This window comes from Melanostigma gelatinosum (genome assembly GCF_949748355.1).
Source record: "Melanostigma gelatinosum genome assembly, chromosome: 11".
Lineage (NCBI taxonomy): Eukaryota > Metazoa > Chordata > Actinopteri > Perciformes > Zoarcidae > Melanostigma > Melanostigma gelatinosum.
In genome coordinates, this window is record NC_136644.1 from 13798342 (window position 1) to 13818571 (window position 20230).

Sequence of the window (20230 nt, forward strand, 5' to 3'; positions counted from 1 at the left end):
CTATCTCATAATTTCGACCATGGGGATACTTTTATTTTTAAGTCTAACTTTTAATTATTTTTCCAAAAAATAAAAATAAAAAAAATATATATTTTTATTTATTTACTTGGCGGGCCGGAATCGGCCCGCGGGCCTTGAGTTTGACACATGTGCCCTACAAGCAACACTAGCTCCCCCTGGCGGCATGAAGGGTCTCCTACTACTCTTTCCCCAGCCTCTACCATAACGTCCACTCCACGACCCATGAACATTCCCGTGAGAATCACAGTCTCGCGCTCACGCCCTAGTTATGGTCGGGTTCGAGGTGCTGCACGAGTGATCCGTCCTATTGCACATACCCCCAAAGCTTCCTGTGCTGATGACGACACAGTGTCTTCCCCCATCAAAATGTGTCTGATTAATGCACGCTCTGTAAATGAACTCTGCCCTGTGGACTGTTCTTATGTTGGGACACCGCGTTTGACAGGCCGCAGTGGAGGCCTCGCCGTGGTCTGGAAGAATCAGTTTTCCTGCCAATTGGGGAGCACAGAATCCTATGCTACTTTTGAACTGCAGCTCACTAAAGTGGGCCGACTTAAGCCGTTTTACTGTTTTTTAATTTACCGACCTCCAGGTCAGTTTTTATCAGAGTTCACAGCCTTTCTGACCTCTATTATCAAGCTAGACAAAGTGCTTCTGGTTGGTGGTTTTAATCTGCATATCAATGATACCACAGACTGTATAGCCACCTAGTTTCTCAATATTACTGAATCTTTTAATTTCACGCAACATGTTTCTGGCGCCACTCACAGGGGTGGTCACACCTTGGACCTTGTGTTCTCTCTGGGTCTTGATATTGATAATACCCGTTGTGAGGACCTACTAATCAGTGACCATAAATGTATTTTCTTTGATCTTTCTGTCAATGCTGACCCATTGTGTCTGAAACAAACATTCCACTTCCGCATTATTACTCAGAGTACAGCTGATCAGTTCTCTATGCACTTCTGCTGTGATATTAACACAAATCTCAATGATGTTGAACTCTTGATACAGTCATTTAATGAACATTGCACCACTTTGCTGCATAAAGTGGCACCTCTTAAGGAAAGGACCAGGGCTGCCTATAACACTTCTCCGTGGATGACAGACGCTGTCTGCAGCCTGAGACGGAAGTGTCGCAGGACAGAGCGGCTCTGGAAAGCCACTGGGCTAGAAGTGCATCGCTCATATCTCAAAGACCTCAGAGCTTCTTTTGATACTGGAGTAAAGGAAGCTAGAACTGCTTATTTTGCCAACCTAATCTCTTCCTCAAAGAGAAACACAATTAAGAGAATTGTTTCACCGTCTGTCTCTACATTACCATGCTGTTCTGTTGACGATTGCAACAAATTCCTTATCTATTTTAATGATAAGGTAACAGGTATTAGGTCTGGCATTCAGCCTGGGATCTGTTCATCTACATGTAGCTCCTCGCAATCTCCTGCTGTTCTGGACTCTTTCCAGCCTTCAAGACCTGATGGACTTAATTAACAAAACAAAGCCATCATCTTGCCCTCTGGATGTCATACCATCCTCTCTATTTAAGAAAGTTCTGCTAATTATTGGCCCTGCAGTAACATCTATTGTCAATTCCTCATTGTCTACAGGAATTGTCCCTTCCTATTTCAAACATGCCACTATCCAGCCCATATTAAAGAAACCAAACTTAGATCCAGCTTTGCCCATGAACTACAGGCCCATATCAAAACTGCCTTTCCTGTCCAAAATTTTAGAGAAAGTGGTGGCCAAACAACTTACTGCTGCACTGGAGAGGCACAACATGTACGACAAGTTCCAGTCTGGGTTTCGTAAGAAACACTCTACTGAAACCGCTCTCCTGAGGGTTTCAAATGACATTCTCATGTGTGCTGATACAGGTGACTGCTCTGTGTTAGTTCTTCTGGACCTCAGTTCTGCATTTGACACTGTAGACCATAACATCCTGATTAAGAGGCTATGTGATTGGGTGGGCATATCTGGCATAGCGTTAGACTGGTTTACATCTTACCTCAATGACAGAAGTTTCAATGTCTCTGTGGGTGATTTTGTGTCTGTTACCTCTCCACTCTCTTGTGGTGTACCGCAGGGCTCAGTTCTGAGGCCTCTGTTATTTTCCCTTTATCTGTTACCTTTGGGGCAGATTATAAAAAGTTATAATGTGTCCTATCATTTATATGCAGATGATATCCAACTCCATCTGTCATTCAAACCCAGCGAGGCATTCACATTAACTAGGCTCCTGGACTGTGTCAATGCCATCAGAGACTGGACGGCAGAAAACTGCTTACAACTCAACGACTCTAAGACGGAGGTCCTTGTTATTGCTCCAGAGGAGTTTGTCCCCATGATCAGGCAGATTATTAGTCCACTCTCCTCTGCTGCCCATTGCAACCTGCGCAATCTAGGGATTTTCTTTGATCGATCCATGTCGTTTGACCCCCATGTTAAGCAGCTGTCCAGGTCATGTTTCTTCCATCTAAGAAATATGAGTAAACTGAGATCTGTAGTATCAACACCTGAATTAGAGATGATCATACACACATTTATCTCCTCTCGCACTGACTACTGTAACTCACTTTTTACATCACTCAGTGCATCTGCTCTTAACCATCTGCAGGTCATCCAAAACGCTGCCGCCAGATTGCTCACCAGGACAAATCGACGGTCTCACATCACCCCCGTACTCCGATCTCTCCACTGGCTCCCTGTAGCATCTAGGACACACTTCAAAATTCTCAGCATAACTTACAGAGCACTTCACGGTCAGGCTCCGACTTATGTAGCTGATCTACTTCACTCCTATTCACCCGCCCGCACTCTCAGGTCAAACGCTCTAGGTCTTCTGTCAGTCCCACGCACACGATTTAAGACCCGTGGTGACCGAGCCTTTGAGGCAGTGGCCCCGAGGCTCTGGAGTGCTCTGCCTGCAACTCTACGCCTCGCAGATACTGTGAATACTTTTAAGAACCAGCTCAAAACCCACCTTTGTAGGCTGGCGTTTGAGTAAAAAGTAAACCCATGTCCTAGACCTGCTCTTAAAATATGTTTTACATTTTTATTTTATTTTTTATTATTTTCTATTTTATTTTTATTTTTTATTTTTCTCTGTGTATGTAATTTATTGACCCTAGGGTCACATTGTGTTTTTTATGCTTTTAAATGTCTGCTCTGTTAAGCACTTTGTGATGTTATGTCTGTGAAAAGCGCTCTATAAATAAAATCCATTCATTCATGATCCGTACATTCTGCCCGATGGGTAATGTGCAAACACTCACACAAACACTCTCATTTACCCTCTTCCTGATAATACTACATTGTGAACAACAAATCCGTGTAGAAATTGTCAGGAGGAGAGCTCGTTAATGTTAGCCGTTAACAGTCCGTGTGCAGCACACTGAGAGTGGAGGTTCCAGTGAGTTACATTATGATGCGTTGAAGCTCTATATACTGTCAAAATGAATATTGGGCAAAGGTAAATTATAACTTCATCATGTGTTCAAATTAAATATTGTAAAATTGAGTTTTTGGTGACAAACTTGAATACATTTGTTTGAAGGAGACGTTGTGTATTTTCAAGATTTCTCACTATGATATTCTGAATACTTTTCTGCTTTTTGTCCAATGTGCCAAAATTTGGACACAGATGGTTTGTGAACTATCATACGTGTAATACGTGTCATGGAGCTGATTGCCAAGGCCTTTTTTTAAGACAAAGAAAATTGCTTGTAATCAAGTTACCTCAGTGTCAAAATCATTTTCCATTAAAATAGTATTTCAGAGATTTTGTATTGCAAAATATAATATATAAGTTGGGGGATTCATGAGAGACGAATTAAAAAATACATCACCAACATTAATGCAGCATAAACTGAGATATCTTGGCTTCTACTACCAAGCGTGGGTCTGGATCCTACACTTCCCATAGTGCAATTTCATAATGTGTTCATATTAGACTCTCCCTGCTTGGTTGTCTGTCAAATGTTATACTTCCAGTTTGTAACGCAGACTTCAGTTGAAAAGGTTTGTAGTCTCCAAGCCAAGATAACCTAGACGACATCACTATGACATCATCAGGGTTATTTTCCCAGACTTGACAAAGCCCTTCCAGAGCCACAGAAGACATTATCCAATTGTTTTCACGGGCTAAGTTGTGCTCCCCTGGTGGACTGACATTGATGTGTAAAATCGGTGGATTTGCCCTTTAACTGGTACCACCTGTTGTCCACATACTGTAAATATTCCACCCGAATAAATGTCATTACAATGGAGCTAAACACATATTGAACTGTGAATATTTTGCATTTCAGACACCCCATTCTGCATCGCTCACTTATTTTCTCTTACCAGCCCCTTGACTTTCTTTTTAATATGCTCGATCCTCACTCCACAATAAATCTCTCTTTCTGCATTTGCCGTTTTTTTCTTTTCTGCATATCTCTCTCCTCTCTCTTCCTGGTCTCCAATTCTCCTCTGCTCACTCAAATAAATCTCTCCACCTCCCCCTTCTACCCACCCCCTCCCAAAATCTATGAAACACACACAAACATACATGTGCACAGACATGCACTTACTCACTTATGCACACAAACACACAACCCTTCAGGCAGCAGCCACAAAGGCCCCATATTAATAAATCTGCTCCTTTATTGGTGCTGAGTGTCTCTGGCAGGGGGAGAAGAGAGGGAGGAGAGGGGGAGGAAGAAGGAGGAGCAGGACAGGAGACGCAGCGATCAACAGAAGGGCGGAGGAAGAGGTGACTGACTGACTGTAGCCATATCATGAACACAAGGGAGGCAGAGAGAGAGAGAGACAGAGAGATAAAGGGAGAGGGAGACAACATTGACAAGTGAATCATCAACAAGCACGCACACACTGGCGCACACACTTTCTATTGACAATAACACAATGGCCCTGAGATACCAGCATGATGTTTAACTTGTGTAGGTGTATACCTCTTAAGGTATAGTCCACCCACATTTCCTCAACGTCCTCCGTGCCGTGGATTATTAAGGACACCTGACACCTGGCTGAACCACCGGAGCTTCCACAGTGGGCTGTAGCTGTCGCCGGGCTCTGGAAACAAACTGCCCGAGGTGGGCTTTCGGTAATGACAGCAGCTAGCTTGGCTTAGTGGTCCAATCTCAGCCATCAGTCAGCTGTGACAGATTGGGGATATGAGCTCAGGAGCCGTTTAGCTTTGGTGTTTGGTGTGGTGTGTGAGTGCATGAGGAGGAGTGGGGGGCGGCTATCAGTGCTGCTAGTGTTGCAGAGGCATCAATACACTGTCGACAGGCCATTTTCCTATGCCTATTCCCAGCCCTGGCTTGTTGCTGGGGAAACTACCGCCATTTTACCTTCTCTGGCTGCACCTCTGGAAGGTTTTGAAAAACAGCGAGCCATTGTCCGTAATCTGTCCCGGTCAACTGTTTATTAAGTTTGTAATATCTTGTATTTTTAAATTTTCTTTGCCATTCTGCCATTTACATGTAAAAATGGAGTCCAAATTATCTGCATGTTTCATAGAAAACCTTCAGCGGACTGCCAGCATTTCATATTGCGCCCCGAGGATTGACAAGTAAAAACTGTTGGGTGTATTGTTCTCCTCACAAGGTCATGGGTTGAGTGCTCTATAACACCACCACGCTCTGACTTGAAACTCATCTCCAGAGTAAATGCTTTCTGTTGAATGACTCTGGAATCAGAGCTAAATCTACAGACAGTTGAAAGACACCTTCCTCCTAGAAGAACTTTATCTGCACAAATACAATGTAAACAACTTTGCCTAGCCATATTGATCACATCTAAAGTTCCCTTACCTGTCCATGAGCCTGCATGGCGCTGTAGGGCATGTTCTGGTTTAACACTTTCTGCTTCATCAGCAACATCCTCTTCTGCTCCTCACTCAGGTGGGCTGTCTGTCCCGGGATTGGCCCCTGGGTCTGCCCGGGCCCCGCGCCCTGTCCACCGCCACCCATGCAGGGAGGCATCATGGGGTTCTTGACCTGATTGTTGCCTCCCATGGGAGGAGTCATCCTCTGGCCTAAGTGATCAACCCCGCTGCCACTGAAGTGACTCAGCGGTTTGGTGTTGTTATAGGACAACATGGCTGCTGTTTGTTGCTGCTGTTGCTTGGACAGGGTGTTCTGGTTGATGCTGTTTGGCTGTTGCTGGCCCATCATGCCCATGTGGTTGTGAGGGAGGTAGTTGTTCATCGGGGCCTTGGGCCCATTGTTGGGGGTCATCCCAGCCACTAGAGGGCCCTGTGGCGTGTTAAAGGCTTGCGGTGGGTACATCATGGGGCTGTTGGGTTTGTCTTGGTTAAAGGGACCAGAGTTATATGGACTGGTTGGCGCACCTGCAGGGGACCAGTTAGCTGCTTGCTGCTGCTTCTGCTGCAGCAGTTTAGCCCGTTGCTGAGCCATGGCCTTTAGCTGCTCTGCTGGAGAAAGTTCAGGCGTCACTGGTCCAACAGGTTGACCTCCAGGGGCAACTCCAGCCGCTCCGGGTCCTGTGCCCGCCTGACTGACCCCTGGGCCTGGGTTCATCATGTATCCATTCCCAGGCCGAGAGACTGCTTGTGTCTGAGCCTGGGTTGGGGTCTGAGGGGAGCGAGCCACGCAGTTGTGCAATGGGGAACCTGATGCCATAGCAACTGCTGGAGACTGCTGCAAAGGTTGCTGAGGAGGAGTTCCATTCGCAGTGGTGGCAAACTGAGGGCCTGACGAAGATGGTCGAACCTGAGGAGTCCAAACACAAAATAATCCTGTGAGACGCCAGTACTGTGAACTCTCAAATGAGTTCAACGCAACACCTGATGGCTTTGACCTTAGTTTAGAATGAAGACTGCAGACAGCTTGCCTGGCTCTCTCCAAAGTAAAAAAATATGCCCATCAACACCTCTGAAGCTTTCTAATTCACACATTGTCTTTTGTTTCTTAAATCTGTAGATAAACAGCGAAGTCAAATGTTAATTGTGGTTTGAGTTAGAGTTATTTCTCAGTCTTGCTGCCAGAAGGCTTGGTATCATCTTGGTGGTGCACATATACTAAAACTCATGCTCACCTGTGGCCTGGTTGGAATATTTAGGAATTGTTTATAATATAGCTAACCCAGGGGTCGGCAACCTTTACTATCCAAAGAGCCATTTTGCTCTATTTTCCACCAAATAAAATTTGTCTGGAGCCGCAAAAGCTAGTTTATATCACAGCTTATAAAGTTGTATATATAGTTATATTATATATGTACAAAAACTATAGTTTGTTGTATTTATGAAAATATAGAACAAGAATGAAGACAATTCTTGACATTTTATTGCAATTTTACCTGATATAACAATATCAAACTCTTATGAAGAGCTCAGTTTGCTGCAGCAGCTGATAATTCGCTCTTTGTCGCTCATCTCCAGCGATCCTTTTCAGCAAACGCTGTGTGCGTGTTCTGGAAGCATACAGTAAGTCAGCATCGTTGGCAGTGAAAGCAAATGAAGACGTCCACGCAGAGTCAAACTCTCTATTTTCCTCTGTGACTTTTATTTTTTTGGATTTATGATCAGCCACCTGCAGGGAAAAGCGCTTGACAGGGGTAGAGGATTTAACTGCCTGTGGGAATAATTAACATACAAGATTCTGTTGATTCTTGCTTATAAATTATATTCTCTATGAACATGTTTCTCTTTTTGGAGAGTCATGTGAGATAACTTCTTCGTTTAGCACAATTGCTCTGCTCTTCTTTCTATTTCCTCGTCTCAGCCCCGTGTGTCACGGTGTGTGTAAACCTCGCTCGAGTCGGGAAACTTGTCAGAATACTCATGTTTGATTTGCTGAGCTGCATCACGTGATGTGATTTGCAACGCATTGGTCGGTGTGTTTCCTGCACCGCCGAACAAGTGCCGTAATGGCTGAATAAGACGCGCCGGTTAAAGTTTGAACTCGGTGCCCAATATTTATAATTCCAAATTTTCTATCGGTTTTCAGTTCCTGGGTCCGGATCAGGTGCGCCAGTTGGGGACCTCAGGGAGCCACAACAGAGAGGCTAAAGAGCCGCAGGTTGCCGACCCTTGAGCTAACCCCTTGGAATGTCTACAAAAATGTGTTTCAAATCGGTTTCAAACCACAATACCTCACAGTTAGGTACATTATTGTATTTTAACCCCAACACACCGTGTAAGCATTGGCAATTTCTACTCACGTAAGCATGTTTGTTTCTTGTTCTGCACATCGCACAGTTTTAATCATGTATAAGCAATTTAGAAAGAGTAAACAGAAGGACACACCTGTGTGAACATATTACTATGAATTGGAACCAAGAACCATTTATTTTCTAAAACCAGTTCAAATTACCTGATTCCTGAAGAAAGTGGTTCAAAAGCAGTTGAAACCTTTAAATTGGCAATTTACTCATCACCTGGAATCCTTGCATCAGGAATGTATCATAAACGGTCATTTGTAGTGTGCATATAGATTACACATGGTTTATGAATTGTTGCTGACAAATGTACTTTATTTCTCTCTTTAAAGAATACATCATACACAAATCGCTATGTGACTAAATCACCTAAACTGGCCACAACTTGGGGCAGAGTGCTCCTGCCATTGGACATCTTGTTGACCCTCTTAGTACTGACCTGTGGAGAGCCCATGGGAACCTGTGGCCCTCCCTGTGGAGGCTGAGGAGGAGGCAGGGCTGCTGGTGGTGGTGCCGTTGTGTTCCCAGCTGCATCTTGGGGGCCTGGTGTCTGATTGTTTGCCGGCCTGCCAAACTCTGCCTCTTTCTTGTCCTCAAAGTCCTCATTGAAGAGGTCGTGCATATCGTCCTCTGGCACGGTATTGGCCAGCTCATCGATCAGCTCCTGCCACTCTTGGTCATTGAGGTTGATGTCAGAGAACAGTTTGTTCTGATTGGACAGAGACTGGGGATCAGAGGACTCCATCCCACCTCCGTCGTCCAGTGGCTCCTGTTTCAGGTCTTTGAGGAGGCCGAAGCTGTCCTCCAAGTCTAGCGAGCCGTTCAGCTTCATGTCCGCGAGATGGCTGCCACCGTTCTTCCCCAGCTCATCGGATGCCTGACCTACGTGGTTGCCATTGCTGTTTGTAGTGTTGTTTCCGGTAGAAGTGTTGGGCCCGCCAAGTAAGGGCTTAATGTCCATTTGGTGATGCAGTGGAGAGATGGGTGGAACATTGCTGTTATTGTTGTTGTTAGGGAGACCTGTTAGTGAGTCCAAACCACCAGAGCCCTCCTTCCGTACCCGTTTGGTAGTCGGTGAGTAGCTGCCTCCATCACAGATGCCATTCTGCTCTCCATTGAGGGGCGATCGTGCACTGTCCAGTTTCCTCTTTACAGTCTCCTGGAGCTGTAACAAAAAGGAAAGAGAAATGGATTAGGGCTGGAGGAGCACCAGTGATGGGAATTGTTCGCAATATGAAGACTTTTCTGTGGTCGTCAGGGCGCTAACAATGGAAGCAACAAATCAAATCAATAAGGCAACAGGCTGCTTCCTCTCTACATACATCAACAACTGTCCTGTGAATGCAGAGGTGAGCTGAAAATCAAAATATCACCAAGACCAATGGTACTTTCTGCATGGATTCAATTTGGCTGAAATACTGATGACACCAATTTTCACACAGAGCACATGCATGTGTACATTTTCTTAAGCATCAAGTAAAACATGGGGCAAAGCAAAGAGAAGACTAGCAGCGCTCGCCATGAGGAATGAGCAGGCTGGGCTCAAGGTTTCCGAAGGAGGGAAAGAAAGATCAAAAGAACAGCTTGTACCATCTGTAGTATTCTCCCAATCATTAGCATCAGCCAATCGGCACATGAGCTGCCCAGTCTAAATCCACACCCCATTCTTAGCCTTACTGCAGACAGCCACTGCACAATCCACTAAAGTCAACAGTCTCTGTCATGGCACAGACGAGATAACGACAGGGTGCTAACGAACACTGGCTGGCAATTAAGGAAATCACTATCATAGACCTGGGTTGAAGAGGAGAGGAGGTATGGAGGGACAGCAAACAGAAACTCAGACATAGCAAGAGAGAAGTGAGAGTAAGGGAAAGGAGTAAGATCATGCCAACACGGGAAATTAAAATTTCTCCCCATGTTGGCTTTTCACCAACACTAAGCATGCGTTTTCCATCACCAAAAAAAAAAGTGCTTTTCAAAAACTCACAAGTTTGAACATTTGGAAACAGCGGTCTCTTGCAGTGCTGACATGAAAACGAAGTCTAGAAAATAGATACACAATTGTCAGCAGGGTGCTAGCGTTACACTTAGCTAATATTTCTGTTTGATTGATGAGACAGGGCTTACAGTATATTGCAGTAATAATACTGTTACCAATGCCTGTCTAAAAATATGAAGTATCGCTGAGGGAAAATGTAGTCCACTTTGGCCAAAAACTGTGTCAGTGTGAATCTGTGGTGTTAGGAAGCTTTGGACAGGATTTTGACTTTGTCTCGCTACAAACCCTTTCATAGAATTTTGAACAACAACAGCACTTAAGTGGCTCGGTGCATCAGTAAAATGCTGTTGCGATGGACAGCTAAATCTTAGTTGTTTATCTGCCTGAGGGGAGAAAAATATACAGCATATATTTGGTAACACCTTAACAAAACATTTTCTGACAAGCTTGCAAACAAACTTTACGAGACATTATCAGCATTAGTGAGGACATGGCCCCAAAATCTGGGTGAGGGAGTATTAAACCTCTGGGTGCATTACAACCTTCCTGTGAATCTTTGTTTCAGGACACCACGCTGGTGACTTCCTGTAAAGTAGGAATATTGTCGGACTTTGGGAGAACGGCAAGGGAGTTGGCAGTGATGTAGGCTCGGGTAAACAATGGGAATTGGCAAACAGCGTTATGGAGCATTATCACTACCAACTGGAATGGAGTCTGGATTGGGAGATGCGCATGTGTGGACCAGACCGGTGTGGATCCTCAATAGTAATATGAATGGAAACATGTACAAGTCTGCCCGATGGTTACAAGTCCGCAGCTGTCCACTGATGGGGAAGGGATGTTCGAGGCTTAAGGCACTTCCGTATTAACTTCATTTTTCAGAACCAGAGGCTGCCGCCTGATGAGAGTGCATAAAATGGAGGTTTTGTGCGATTTTCACGAAATTGAATAAACTCTCAATCTCAATTTTACTCCTAACTCCTGTTTCAAACACTAATGAAGTTGGCAGAGAAACAGCAGATGCTATTAAAATGACGGATGAGAAACAGGGACCTCATTTACGGAAGGTTCCCAAGGTGTACATTTTGTACTCTGACCCAAAGCCAAGGTTGATTCATTCAAAAGGAGGATGATCTTTGTGTTAAAAGCAGTGGCACAGGCTTGCCTTTAGCGTCACTATACAAAGATTGGATGGTCTAGTTCCATTCTTAAGATGCCGTCAAAGAAGAGCGATTGATAGCAGATATTGCTGCTCACTTACAGCTAAATATATTTCATTCCAATACATTTTACTTGTGAAAATTAATTTAAAAAAAATGTTATAAAATTTATTTAGCTTACTTTCTAAAGGAAGTGAAATTAAATTAACTATTTCAGTATTGTTAAAAGCAATCTAGGTATCAAAACAAAGACTGTCGTAAAGAATATTCCTCAATTCGTAAAAAAATTTGGAATATTTTTAACGGACATGAACAAATAGTACGAAAGTGAAACTTCTCTCCTTATCTCATTCCTCTCAGTCAATTTACACACACACCTTTACATTAACTGGAGCGGTATGCAAGTTACATATACAGTTTGTGTATGCTGCAGATCTTGAGCTCAGAAGCAGTAAAATACATTTTGTAAAATACATGCTCTGAGTTCTCAGCCGTGAAAGGGTCAAACAAAAAACACACACACACACACACATGCACAGGAAGCATCACTGATACGTGTGCAAATGCATGCTTAGCTCTTTGTTATTCAGATGGAACAACAGACAAAATATATTCAGATTGTATTCTGACCCTGAGGTGGACCCACTCAAGCTGGCAGAAGCACAAAGACACCACATCACAAAAAACACACACACCACAACACAGAGCACACGAATCCTCCTTTTTTGACATTCTTGGTTTACTGGTGTGTGTATGTGTGGGGTGGGGCTGTCAGGTTGGCTTTCCCCTCTCTTCTCCACTATGACTGACAGTCAGCCTAATTATATTTATGGCATGATAAACACCATTAGTATTGACAGCCAAAACTACAGTGTGTGTGTGTGTGACTTGAACTCTTAAGCTGGTGTAGCCATTAGGGGAACAACTGAGAAAAACACAGGAAAACACACATCTCCACTGTCACGACACGACTTCATCAACTGTGTGTGTGAGAGTGTGTGTGTGAGTGTGAGTGTGTGACATTGTGTGTGTGTGTGTGGTCCTGCAATCAATGGGTTTCAATAATTCAGGTCTCCTGAATGCAGTTTTTGTGTGTGTTGTGTTCATGGCTATATGTGTGTGTGTGTGTGTGTGTGTGTGTGTGTGTGTGTGTGTGTGTGTGTGTTGCCGGCTTTCCCTAAATGCCAGTGACTCATGTTGATAATAACAGACTCGGCTTTCAAAGCCCACCTATAAAAACTCCCATAATTATCCAGGTGGTGTGAACTACAGCACCCTCCCACAGACACATGCGCACTCACACAGACCCACCTGAAAAAAAATCATTACCAGTTTAACCTTCTTGATACAATCCTGAATAGATTGAGAGAAACAAAGAAAAAGAAAAATGGGTGCAGACAGAAAGAGACATGGACTGTGGTTCTGCCTGCACAGTAATGTATGACTCAGCATGCATAGCCTGAGCAACGTAACAGGATGAATGAACTGTGAGCCAGAACCAAATACTCCATATTAACTGAAATTAATGAACCCTTTGTTTCTTTTATCACAATTGGCAACCTGTAGTCATTACACCGCTGAAGTGCAGTGATGTAGCTGCTGTGCACTGCAAAAGAAACTGACAGTGTGTCTATTCGTTTGACAATAACGGCAATAAAATACCTGAATTGAGAGAAACGAGTGACGGCATGTGTGAGCGAAAGGGAGAAGAAGATATCGCGAGTCAGAGACAAAGAGTTTTGCAGCAGTTTCATCAAGCTGGAGTGCTTAGCGAGAGTGCAGGGAAAAGAGCATCGGAGCAAAAAAGGACGAGGATGTAAAAGAGCAAAGACAAGAGAGAGAAAAAGGAAGAGAGCGCTGCTCGTTTCCCCTCCTCTCTGTATTCTTTGACATAAACACCTGCTGACTGCTCCTCTGTCGGCTTCCCGCAACAGACAGAGAGAAAGAGGGAGAATGACAAAGATACAGAGAGACAAAGGAAAGAGAGAGAGAAGGAATTATTTGTCAGGCAGATGGTATTGTTTTCCTCTTTGAATGGAGAATCAAGAACATGAAGCGGAGGAGTGACGGAGAAGGAAAGAAGACATAGGTAGGGGAGAGAGGAGGAGGAGATAGGTGGCTTGATGGAAAGGCATAGCGCGCCAAATGACAGCAGGGAGCAAACGATGAGAGGGTGATCAGAGAGGGAGAGGGAGGGAGGGAGGGAGAGACACAGCGATGGAACCACTAAGGTGCTGTTGTTATAGCAACCTGCTGCTCTGGTGCTTTGTGCGCTGCATCCTCCTTCTCCTCTCGCTCACTTATTCCCTCTCTTTTAAGGTTGAGCCTCATATCGAAATCCAAAGTCTCAACATTTAAAGAACATGTCTATGTGGAGACATGATAACATCAGGATTTTTTGTAGCGACATTAAGATGCTGGTCAACAGTGGAGACATTTTGACGACAGGATAACAGCTAACAAAACATACTCCTCCTAATATTGATCACAGAAGGTTGTCGTAAACATAATCAAAAGTCACACATCAATCAACTCTTTGAAAAGATATTTCATCCATTGGCAGCTTCTTCTCACCAGCCTCTTTCCACATTATCCCCTCATCCTTTTCTCTACTCTGACTGCAGGGGACAGTCCCGTCAATAATAGGCGGGATATGGTCATGAGATACACGAAAAAACACACACCGAGTGGCTACAGGCCGGGTGATGACCACTGTACAAGAAAACAAAACATGTCAGGCACGTTTTATGCGTTCTCTGGTTTACTCTCTCCGTCTGCTGGTTGGTCAGTTAAAAAACAAACAAAAAGACGTACTCGATAAATCCAGATAAATCCTGATCTCAGCATCACAAAGGAGCAAACACAGCTTTTATGCTAACAATAAAACCCACTGAAGGACCCATCCACTAAGTGAAGGGGAACTATCAGACAATCGTGGACACTGATTGTTATCATCGTCTGCAATTCCAATTTCCGAACCGAATACGTTTGAATAAAAAAATTAAAATAAAAAAGATTTTTTTTTTTTTTTTAAAACCTTTATTTAACCAGGTAGTCCCATTGAGATTAAAAATCACTTTTGCAAGATGTAAGTAACAATACAAGATGTAAGCAAGATGTAAGTAACAATACTACATAACATTAAGGAGCAGTTTTTGTTTTTTATGCTTATGTGTTGCTAAGAAGACACCCCAGAAGATGGGTCACTCAGGTATAGTTCCATCATTGTTCAAAGCCAAAGAATAACTTTATGATGTTAGTTGTAATGAATAAATATATTTTAAAATCAAGTACATTTCTCTGGCATTTATAGTTTTCTACTGTACCGAAACGTACCGAACCGTGGCTCCACTGTATCGTACCGAACCGAACCGTGAATTTTGTGAACCGTTACACCCCTAACATGAACCTTATTTTCTCAATAGCGAAGTGACACTGTAGCAAGATGGCATCAATGATTGACTGTTTGGCTTATTATATCTTATTACATCAAGTTATTTCAGTGAGTAGAACTGGGTGGATATGAGCGCAGATTAAGAGGGAAAACAGGCAGAAGTGTCAGAGAGTCTGTCCTTCATCTCAAGGGCACTGGTTCAAGCACACGTCAGCAAGCACCCATCCTGCTGAAGTGTCCTTGAGCAAGTCACTGAAACTCACAAGAAGAGCCTTTCTGTGAGTGACCCTGACATTAAGGGTCTGCAACTTGGTCCATGCCCAAAATGACCAACTGCTGAGCTGACCAAAGATTCAACTCTTCAGACCTTAAAGGAGTAGTACTCTTATTTGGTTTCTTGTCTACAGTAAATGAGGAGATTGATACCACTCTCATGTCTGTACGGTAATTAGCAGCCGGTTCGCTTAGCATAAAGACTGGAAACAGTGGAGGAAGAGTTAGCCTGTGTTAGCCTGTGTTAGACTGTGTTAGCCTGTGTTCTTGTCTTCTTCTCACATCAAAGCAAAGAGTTAAGTCAGTTTTGAGTGTAAAAACGTTTCTGAAAGCTAACCTTTTAACACGCACACACACGCGCACGGCATGTTTAGTTTTCCTGACCACATCCCTGAACATTGGGCAATAGATGGACAAAACACAAAAACAAAGAGTCTATGGGAGTGAAAGACAGAAAGCACCAAGTGACAAGAGGAAGGTACAAACAAAAGAACCATTTGGCTGTCATCCCAGAGAGTGGCATGTGTGTGTGTGTGTGTGTGTGTGTGTGTGTGTGTGTGTGTGTGTGTGTGGGGGTGTGAGTGTGTGTGTGTGTGTGTGTGTGAGAGAGAGAGAGAGAGAAAGCGCCTGCCAGTCCGCCTCCTGTACATAGGGGGCCTAATACACCCTTGATTTGAATACACACACAATACTATTCTTCTAAACAATAACATCTTCAATTTTACCTTTCAATTCATGAACTTTTACATGAAAAATAAGAGGTATTAACCATAACTATTAACTATTTAAAGTTTTGAAATAGTTGTGTTGGCAATGTTGGCCAATGTGATAGACAACTGATAACTAAGTATCACCCTACAGAGGCAGCCAGACCACTAACACACATCAAATAAACACGATTGTGGTTTGGTTTATTACAGATCTTTCTCATATATATTATATGGGATTTCTGTGTGTGTGTGCGTGTGCGCACACTATGAAAGATAGACTGTGAGCGTGCACATATACGTGTGTCATCAGCAGTTTCAAACCTGCTGACCTGACATAAAAACCTAGTGGCCACAGAAAACCATCACTTTTTCCCTCCCCATCTACCCTCATCCATCTCTGACCCTCCCGACTCAATGACAGAGACCTTAGTGTATGTGTGTGTGTGTGTGTGTGTGTGTGTGTGTGTGTGTGTGAGTTTGAGAGAGATAGAGAGAGAGGGAGGGAGGGATAGAAATAAATTAAAAGGCAGTAGGCTCAGCAGCAGTGTGTGTTAACAGACACATTTACCAACATTAGCATTGAATGCACAACTAGTTATCATCCAAGTCAAAGACTGTGTGTGTTTGAGTGTGCGCATGTAAGTATGTCTGAGTGTGTGTCTCTGTGTTTATATTTTTGAGATAAATAGTAAGTAAAAAAGAGGGCAAGCAGAGAGCAGAGACGCAACAAAGAGAGAGAGAAAATGAGGGGACGAGTGAGGGGAAACTGTTCGTGTGTGTGTTTGTGTGTGGTTCCTGGCTGAGCAGCTCCTCTCTATTTATAGAGTTGCGGCTCCTTCCTGTTTCAAGAGCTGTACCATCACGCCAGGAGGGGGTGGGGGGTGACAGAGAGAGAGAGAGAGAGAGAGAGAGAGAGAGAGAGAGAGCGAAAGAGGGGAAAAGGGGAAAAGGGAGAGATGAGGAGAGGGAAGTGTGAGTGTGTGTGGGAGGGGAGAATGGTTGTGTTTGAGTCTTTAGTAAATCAACAGATCCACCCCCTCTCTTTCTCTCTCAATCACTCGCTCGCTCTCTTTCTCCCCTTCCCACCCCATCCCTTCTTCCTCCCCCTCCCTCTCAACAACATGGGCTCCGCCTGCAGCTACAATGAAACTACACACAAGTGAGCAAGAAGGAGAAACAGGAAAGAAACAGTCAAAGCTAAACAGTGCTAAAGGGTGCTTAGCGGGATATTTCTGAATCTGATGGGGACATTAGAGTTCTGCAGCACAACGGGACGTTGACAATTAAAAAACAAATGCTAAGACATGATTGCTGACTTGAAATAACAGGGCAAACAGCAACAAGATGGAAAATGATCCCTACAAAACCCAGAAACAGAACTAATTTGCATTTAATATCCTTTAAGTACATTCCTGGTAACATGAGTATGACATATTAGGCAGGGCTTTGAGAAATGTATAGGGTTAAAACTATGCTTAGCATGCTTTTCATTGCACTATTTTTGTACTCTTTTTCTATCAGCCAAATTAAACAGACTAGCAGCGCCACTCAAACATTGTTCATTCATGTAAAGCTTGTGATACTCGGGAATTACATCCGTTGAAAGAAAATGTAACAAAACTCTTCTGGTTGCTGAGTTCAATTGTTACTCGTTTATTTAAAACCAAGCAGCAAATTTAGACAAAAGAAAAAAGGTGTGACTACAAGCCTAGCAGTGAGGTTAACTACCTTTGAATACTGTAACATTCCCAAATCAGAACGGAAGGTTTCCCTGGTCTTCCTAAAGTGCATTGCATAATTTATTGTATTTAGAGATAACTTACTTAAATCAGTCCTGCTACTACTTTCAGCCATAGCTTTCCCCAAGCTGGCTTGTTATTTCTGACCTGGGGATGAATAAAAGGCTGTTCAAATTCTGTCCAAAACCTTACAAAATTACTCTGCTGTCGGAGTCACTTCCAGTTTGAATGCAATTGTATTCGCACAACCTGTTTTGCACTAGCAGCGTTGTAAACAAGTAATGATGTTTTTGGAACATTAAGCCCCTTACACTGTGGTGATTGGATGGTTTTACAGCACCACATCCATCAGCGACAGGAGGGACGACATGAAAGTGCCCTGAAAAATTGTTAAAACTTAATAACAGCTTTTTTTTTTAAGGCTTAAAAAATGTTTTTCTTTTTGGCAAGTAAAGGCTATTAAAGATGGAGACGCTTCGCAAAGTAGCCGCACTTCCTTCTAAAACGGAGGTAAGTGGTAAAAATGTCGCAATGCAGGAGTACCACAGTTCAGGCAAAGAATAAGGTGAATAAAAATCTGATTGTGACTCCATACAGGCAGACATTATATTAAATATTGATCAGGACATACTACTGGTTGGCCTGTTGCTGCTGGTGAGTTTGTCTGATCTGTTGGTCACTTTGGAAGGGGGCAAGACATTTTTCGAAGGGCCTATTTTAAAGTCAATATTACAGGAAATCTATGAAACAGGCCTTTGTATTTAATTAGCTACTGAGGCCAATGACAAAGGTTTTCAGTCTCGACTGTAGATATGGAAAAAGAATAGTACAGCAAGAAAAGAAAAGAAAGGGTGAAGGAAGGGGGGACTCCTGGCTTCATGGCCAGATGGTCACCAGGAGGGGTCTGACAGCTGTGTGGTTGTGTATGTGAGGGTTTCTGTGTAAGTGTGTGTGCAAGAGAGAGAGCAAGCGAGAGAGAGAGAGATAGGGACAGATTGTGTCCAACACCTGTCCTCCCTGGACCACAACAACAAAAGAGAAAGCAAGAAAGGCCAGCTAAACTCAACAGGGGCAACATCAAACACAGAGAAAGAAACCTAAAGAAGGTGAGAGAGAGAGAAACAGCGGAGCAAAAGAAAGACGGCAACAGAGAGCAATGTACGAGAGAGAGAGAGAATGAAAAGGGTGAGAGACAGGTGGGAAATTATTGGGAGGATTTTCACCTTTGTTTCTTCATATTGAGCCACTTGTACACATATAGAGGATAACATCTGCAGCCAAACAACTACGTATATTTGTTTGTAATGTTGGTATAATATCTGTGTATGAGTCCACTACTCATGGGTATATCTGTGTGTTTCAGAGGACCTCCTCCGACAGAAGACCAGCTTATGATTGGCTGCGTCGAAAAAACTCCAGTGGGCTCCTGCCTCTGCCAGAGCCTGTCGTGAGGGCAGACTGCTGCACATACACACAGATTTATGGATGATCAGTAGCAGGAATGGCAAGTCCCCCCCCACCCCCGTCTTTTTTCACCAGTTTTCCCTCTCTACACTATCGCCTCTGAGGGGGATGAGAGAGCAAGAGCTTCAGTGAGGGAGAGAGGCTGCTATGGTAACAGATCACTGTGGCAGCAAGTGGAGGGGCCCTGATGGCTACTTGGCAGCAACGCCAGAATCTCACTGGCTGTACACACGCGTCAGTGTGAATGAGTGTGTTAAACGTGTGTGTTGACCAGAAGACGTACTGAATGGGGAAGTGTGTGCGAGCCTTTTTTTTGTTTTTATGGGGGGAATGAACCCATTGAGCTGGTGTGTGTGTGTGTACTCTCTGCTCCAGATGTCCTTAGTCGTGCAGATAGACAGCCACACGAGAGCACATCCCACTAACTTGAGTCACGACACCAGTCTCCTTATTCCTCTCTCTGTCTCTTGCATATCCAGGCTGCAGGACTCCTCCATTTGTTCTGCTATTTAAATGTGTTTTAATAATCAAATACTCTTCAACCAGCTTTAACATTTCAGCCATGATATGTCACTTTATGAGACAGCAGCAGGATGTTGTCTGAATAAAATTGTAATTCAAGCACTCTCTTCCTGGCTGCCTTCACTCTCTCTAATTTTTCTGTGTGCATAACTAGGTCATGCAGTAGTAGACTGCTGTTGCCTCGCCGCTGTGCAATTCTTTGAGTGTGTGTGTGTGTGTGCGTGTGTTTACACAGCCTAAACACACAGTTCAACTAGACCTAGAAAGAACAAAGTCCAACCTAGTTGCGAGCATTCAGGAAACAAATACAAGATCCAAGTATGCATACTAGATCACACACACATAATCACACATAATAAGGGTTTGCATTTGGAAAAGGCAGTATACCTGTAAGACCGTGTGTGTCTGAGCCACACTTCTCTTTGTTTGTGTGTTTGAGACGAAGATTAAATGATTACGTTTACTCCAGTACTGTAGTATTTCAGAGGGACACGCTATGTTTGGCTTGTGAGTATAGTAGTTAGAGTAGTTTAACTACACAGATTAATCAATTACAACATCAACATTTTCTTACAGTTGTACAGAACGGCTCTGTGCTTTGTTCAACTTTAATGTTGACGCACAAAGACGACAAAACTATCTCGACTGTGCTGTCCTTTGAGAGGATGGAAAACCTCTAAAATGTTCAAAGCATCCAAAACGTGAAACTCTGCCGCACAAGGAGCGGTGTAGTCATGAGTAGTGAGGCAAGAGTGACGGCA

The 20230-nt window shown here is 43.6% G+C and overlaps 1 protein-coding gene across 1 annotated transcript in view; it reads right to left on the reverse strand.

Annotated features, from left to right (window-relative positions):
• maml3 (mastermind-like transcriptional coactivator 3) overlaps positions 1 to 20230 on the reverse strand; it is a 125402-nt gene that overhangs the window by 62186 nt on the left and 42986 nt on the right. Inside the window, exons 2-3 of the mRNA XM_079279140.1 lie at positions 8645 to 9370; positions 5838 to 6758 (exon numbers count right to left, since the gene is read on the reverse strand). Coding sequence (XP_079135266.1) covers positions 5838 to 6758; positions 8645 to 9370 — 1647 coding nt within the window. The remainder of the gene's footprint in view (positions 1 to 5837; positions 6759 to 8644; positions 9371 to 20230) is intronic.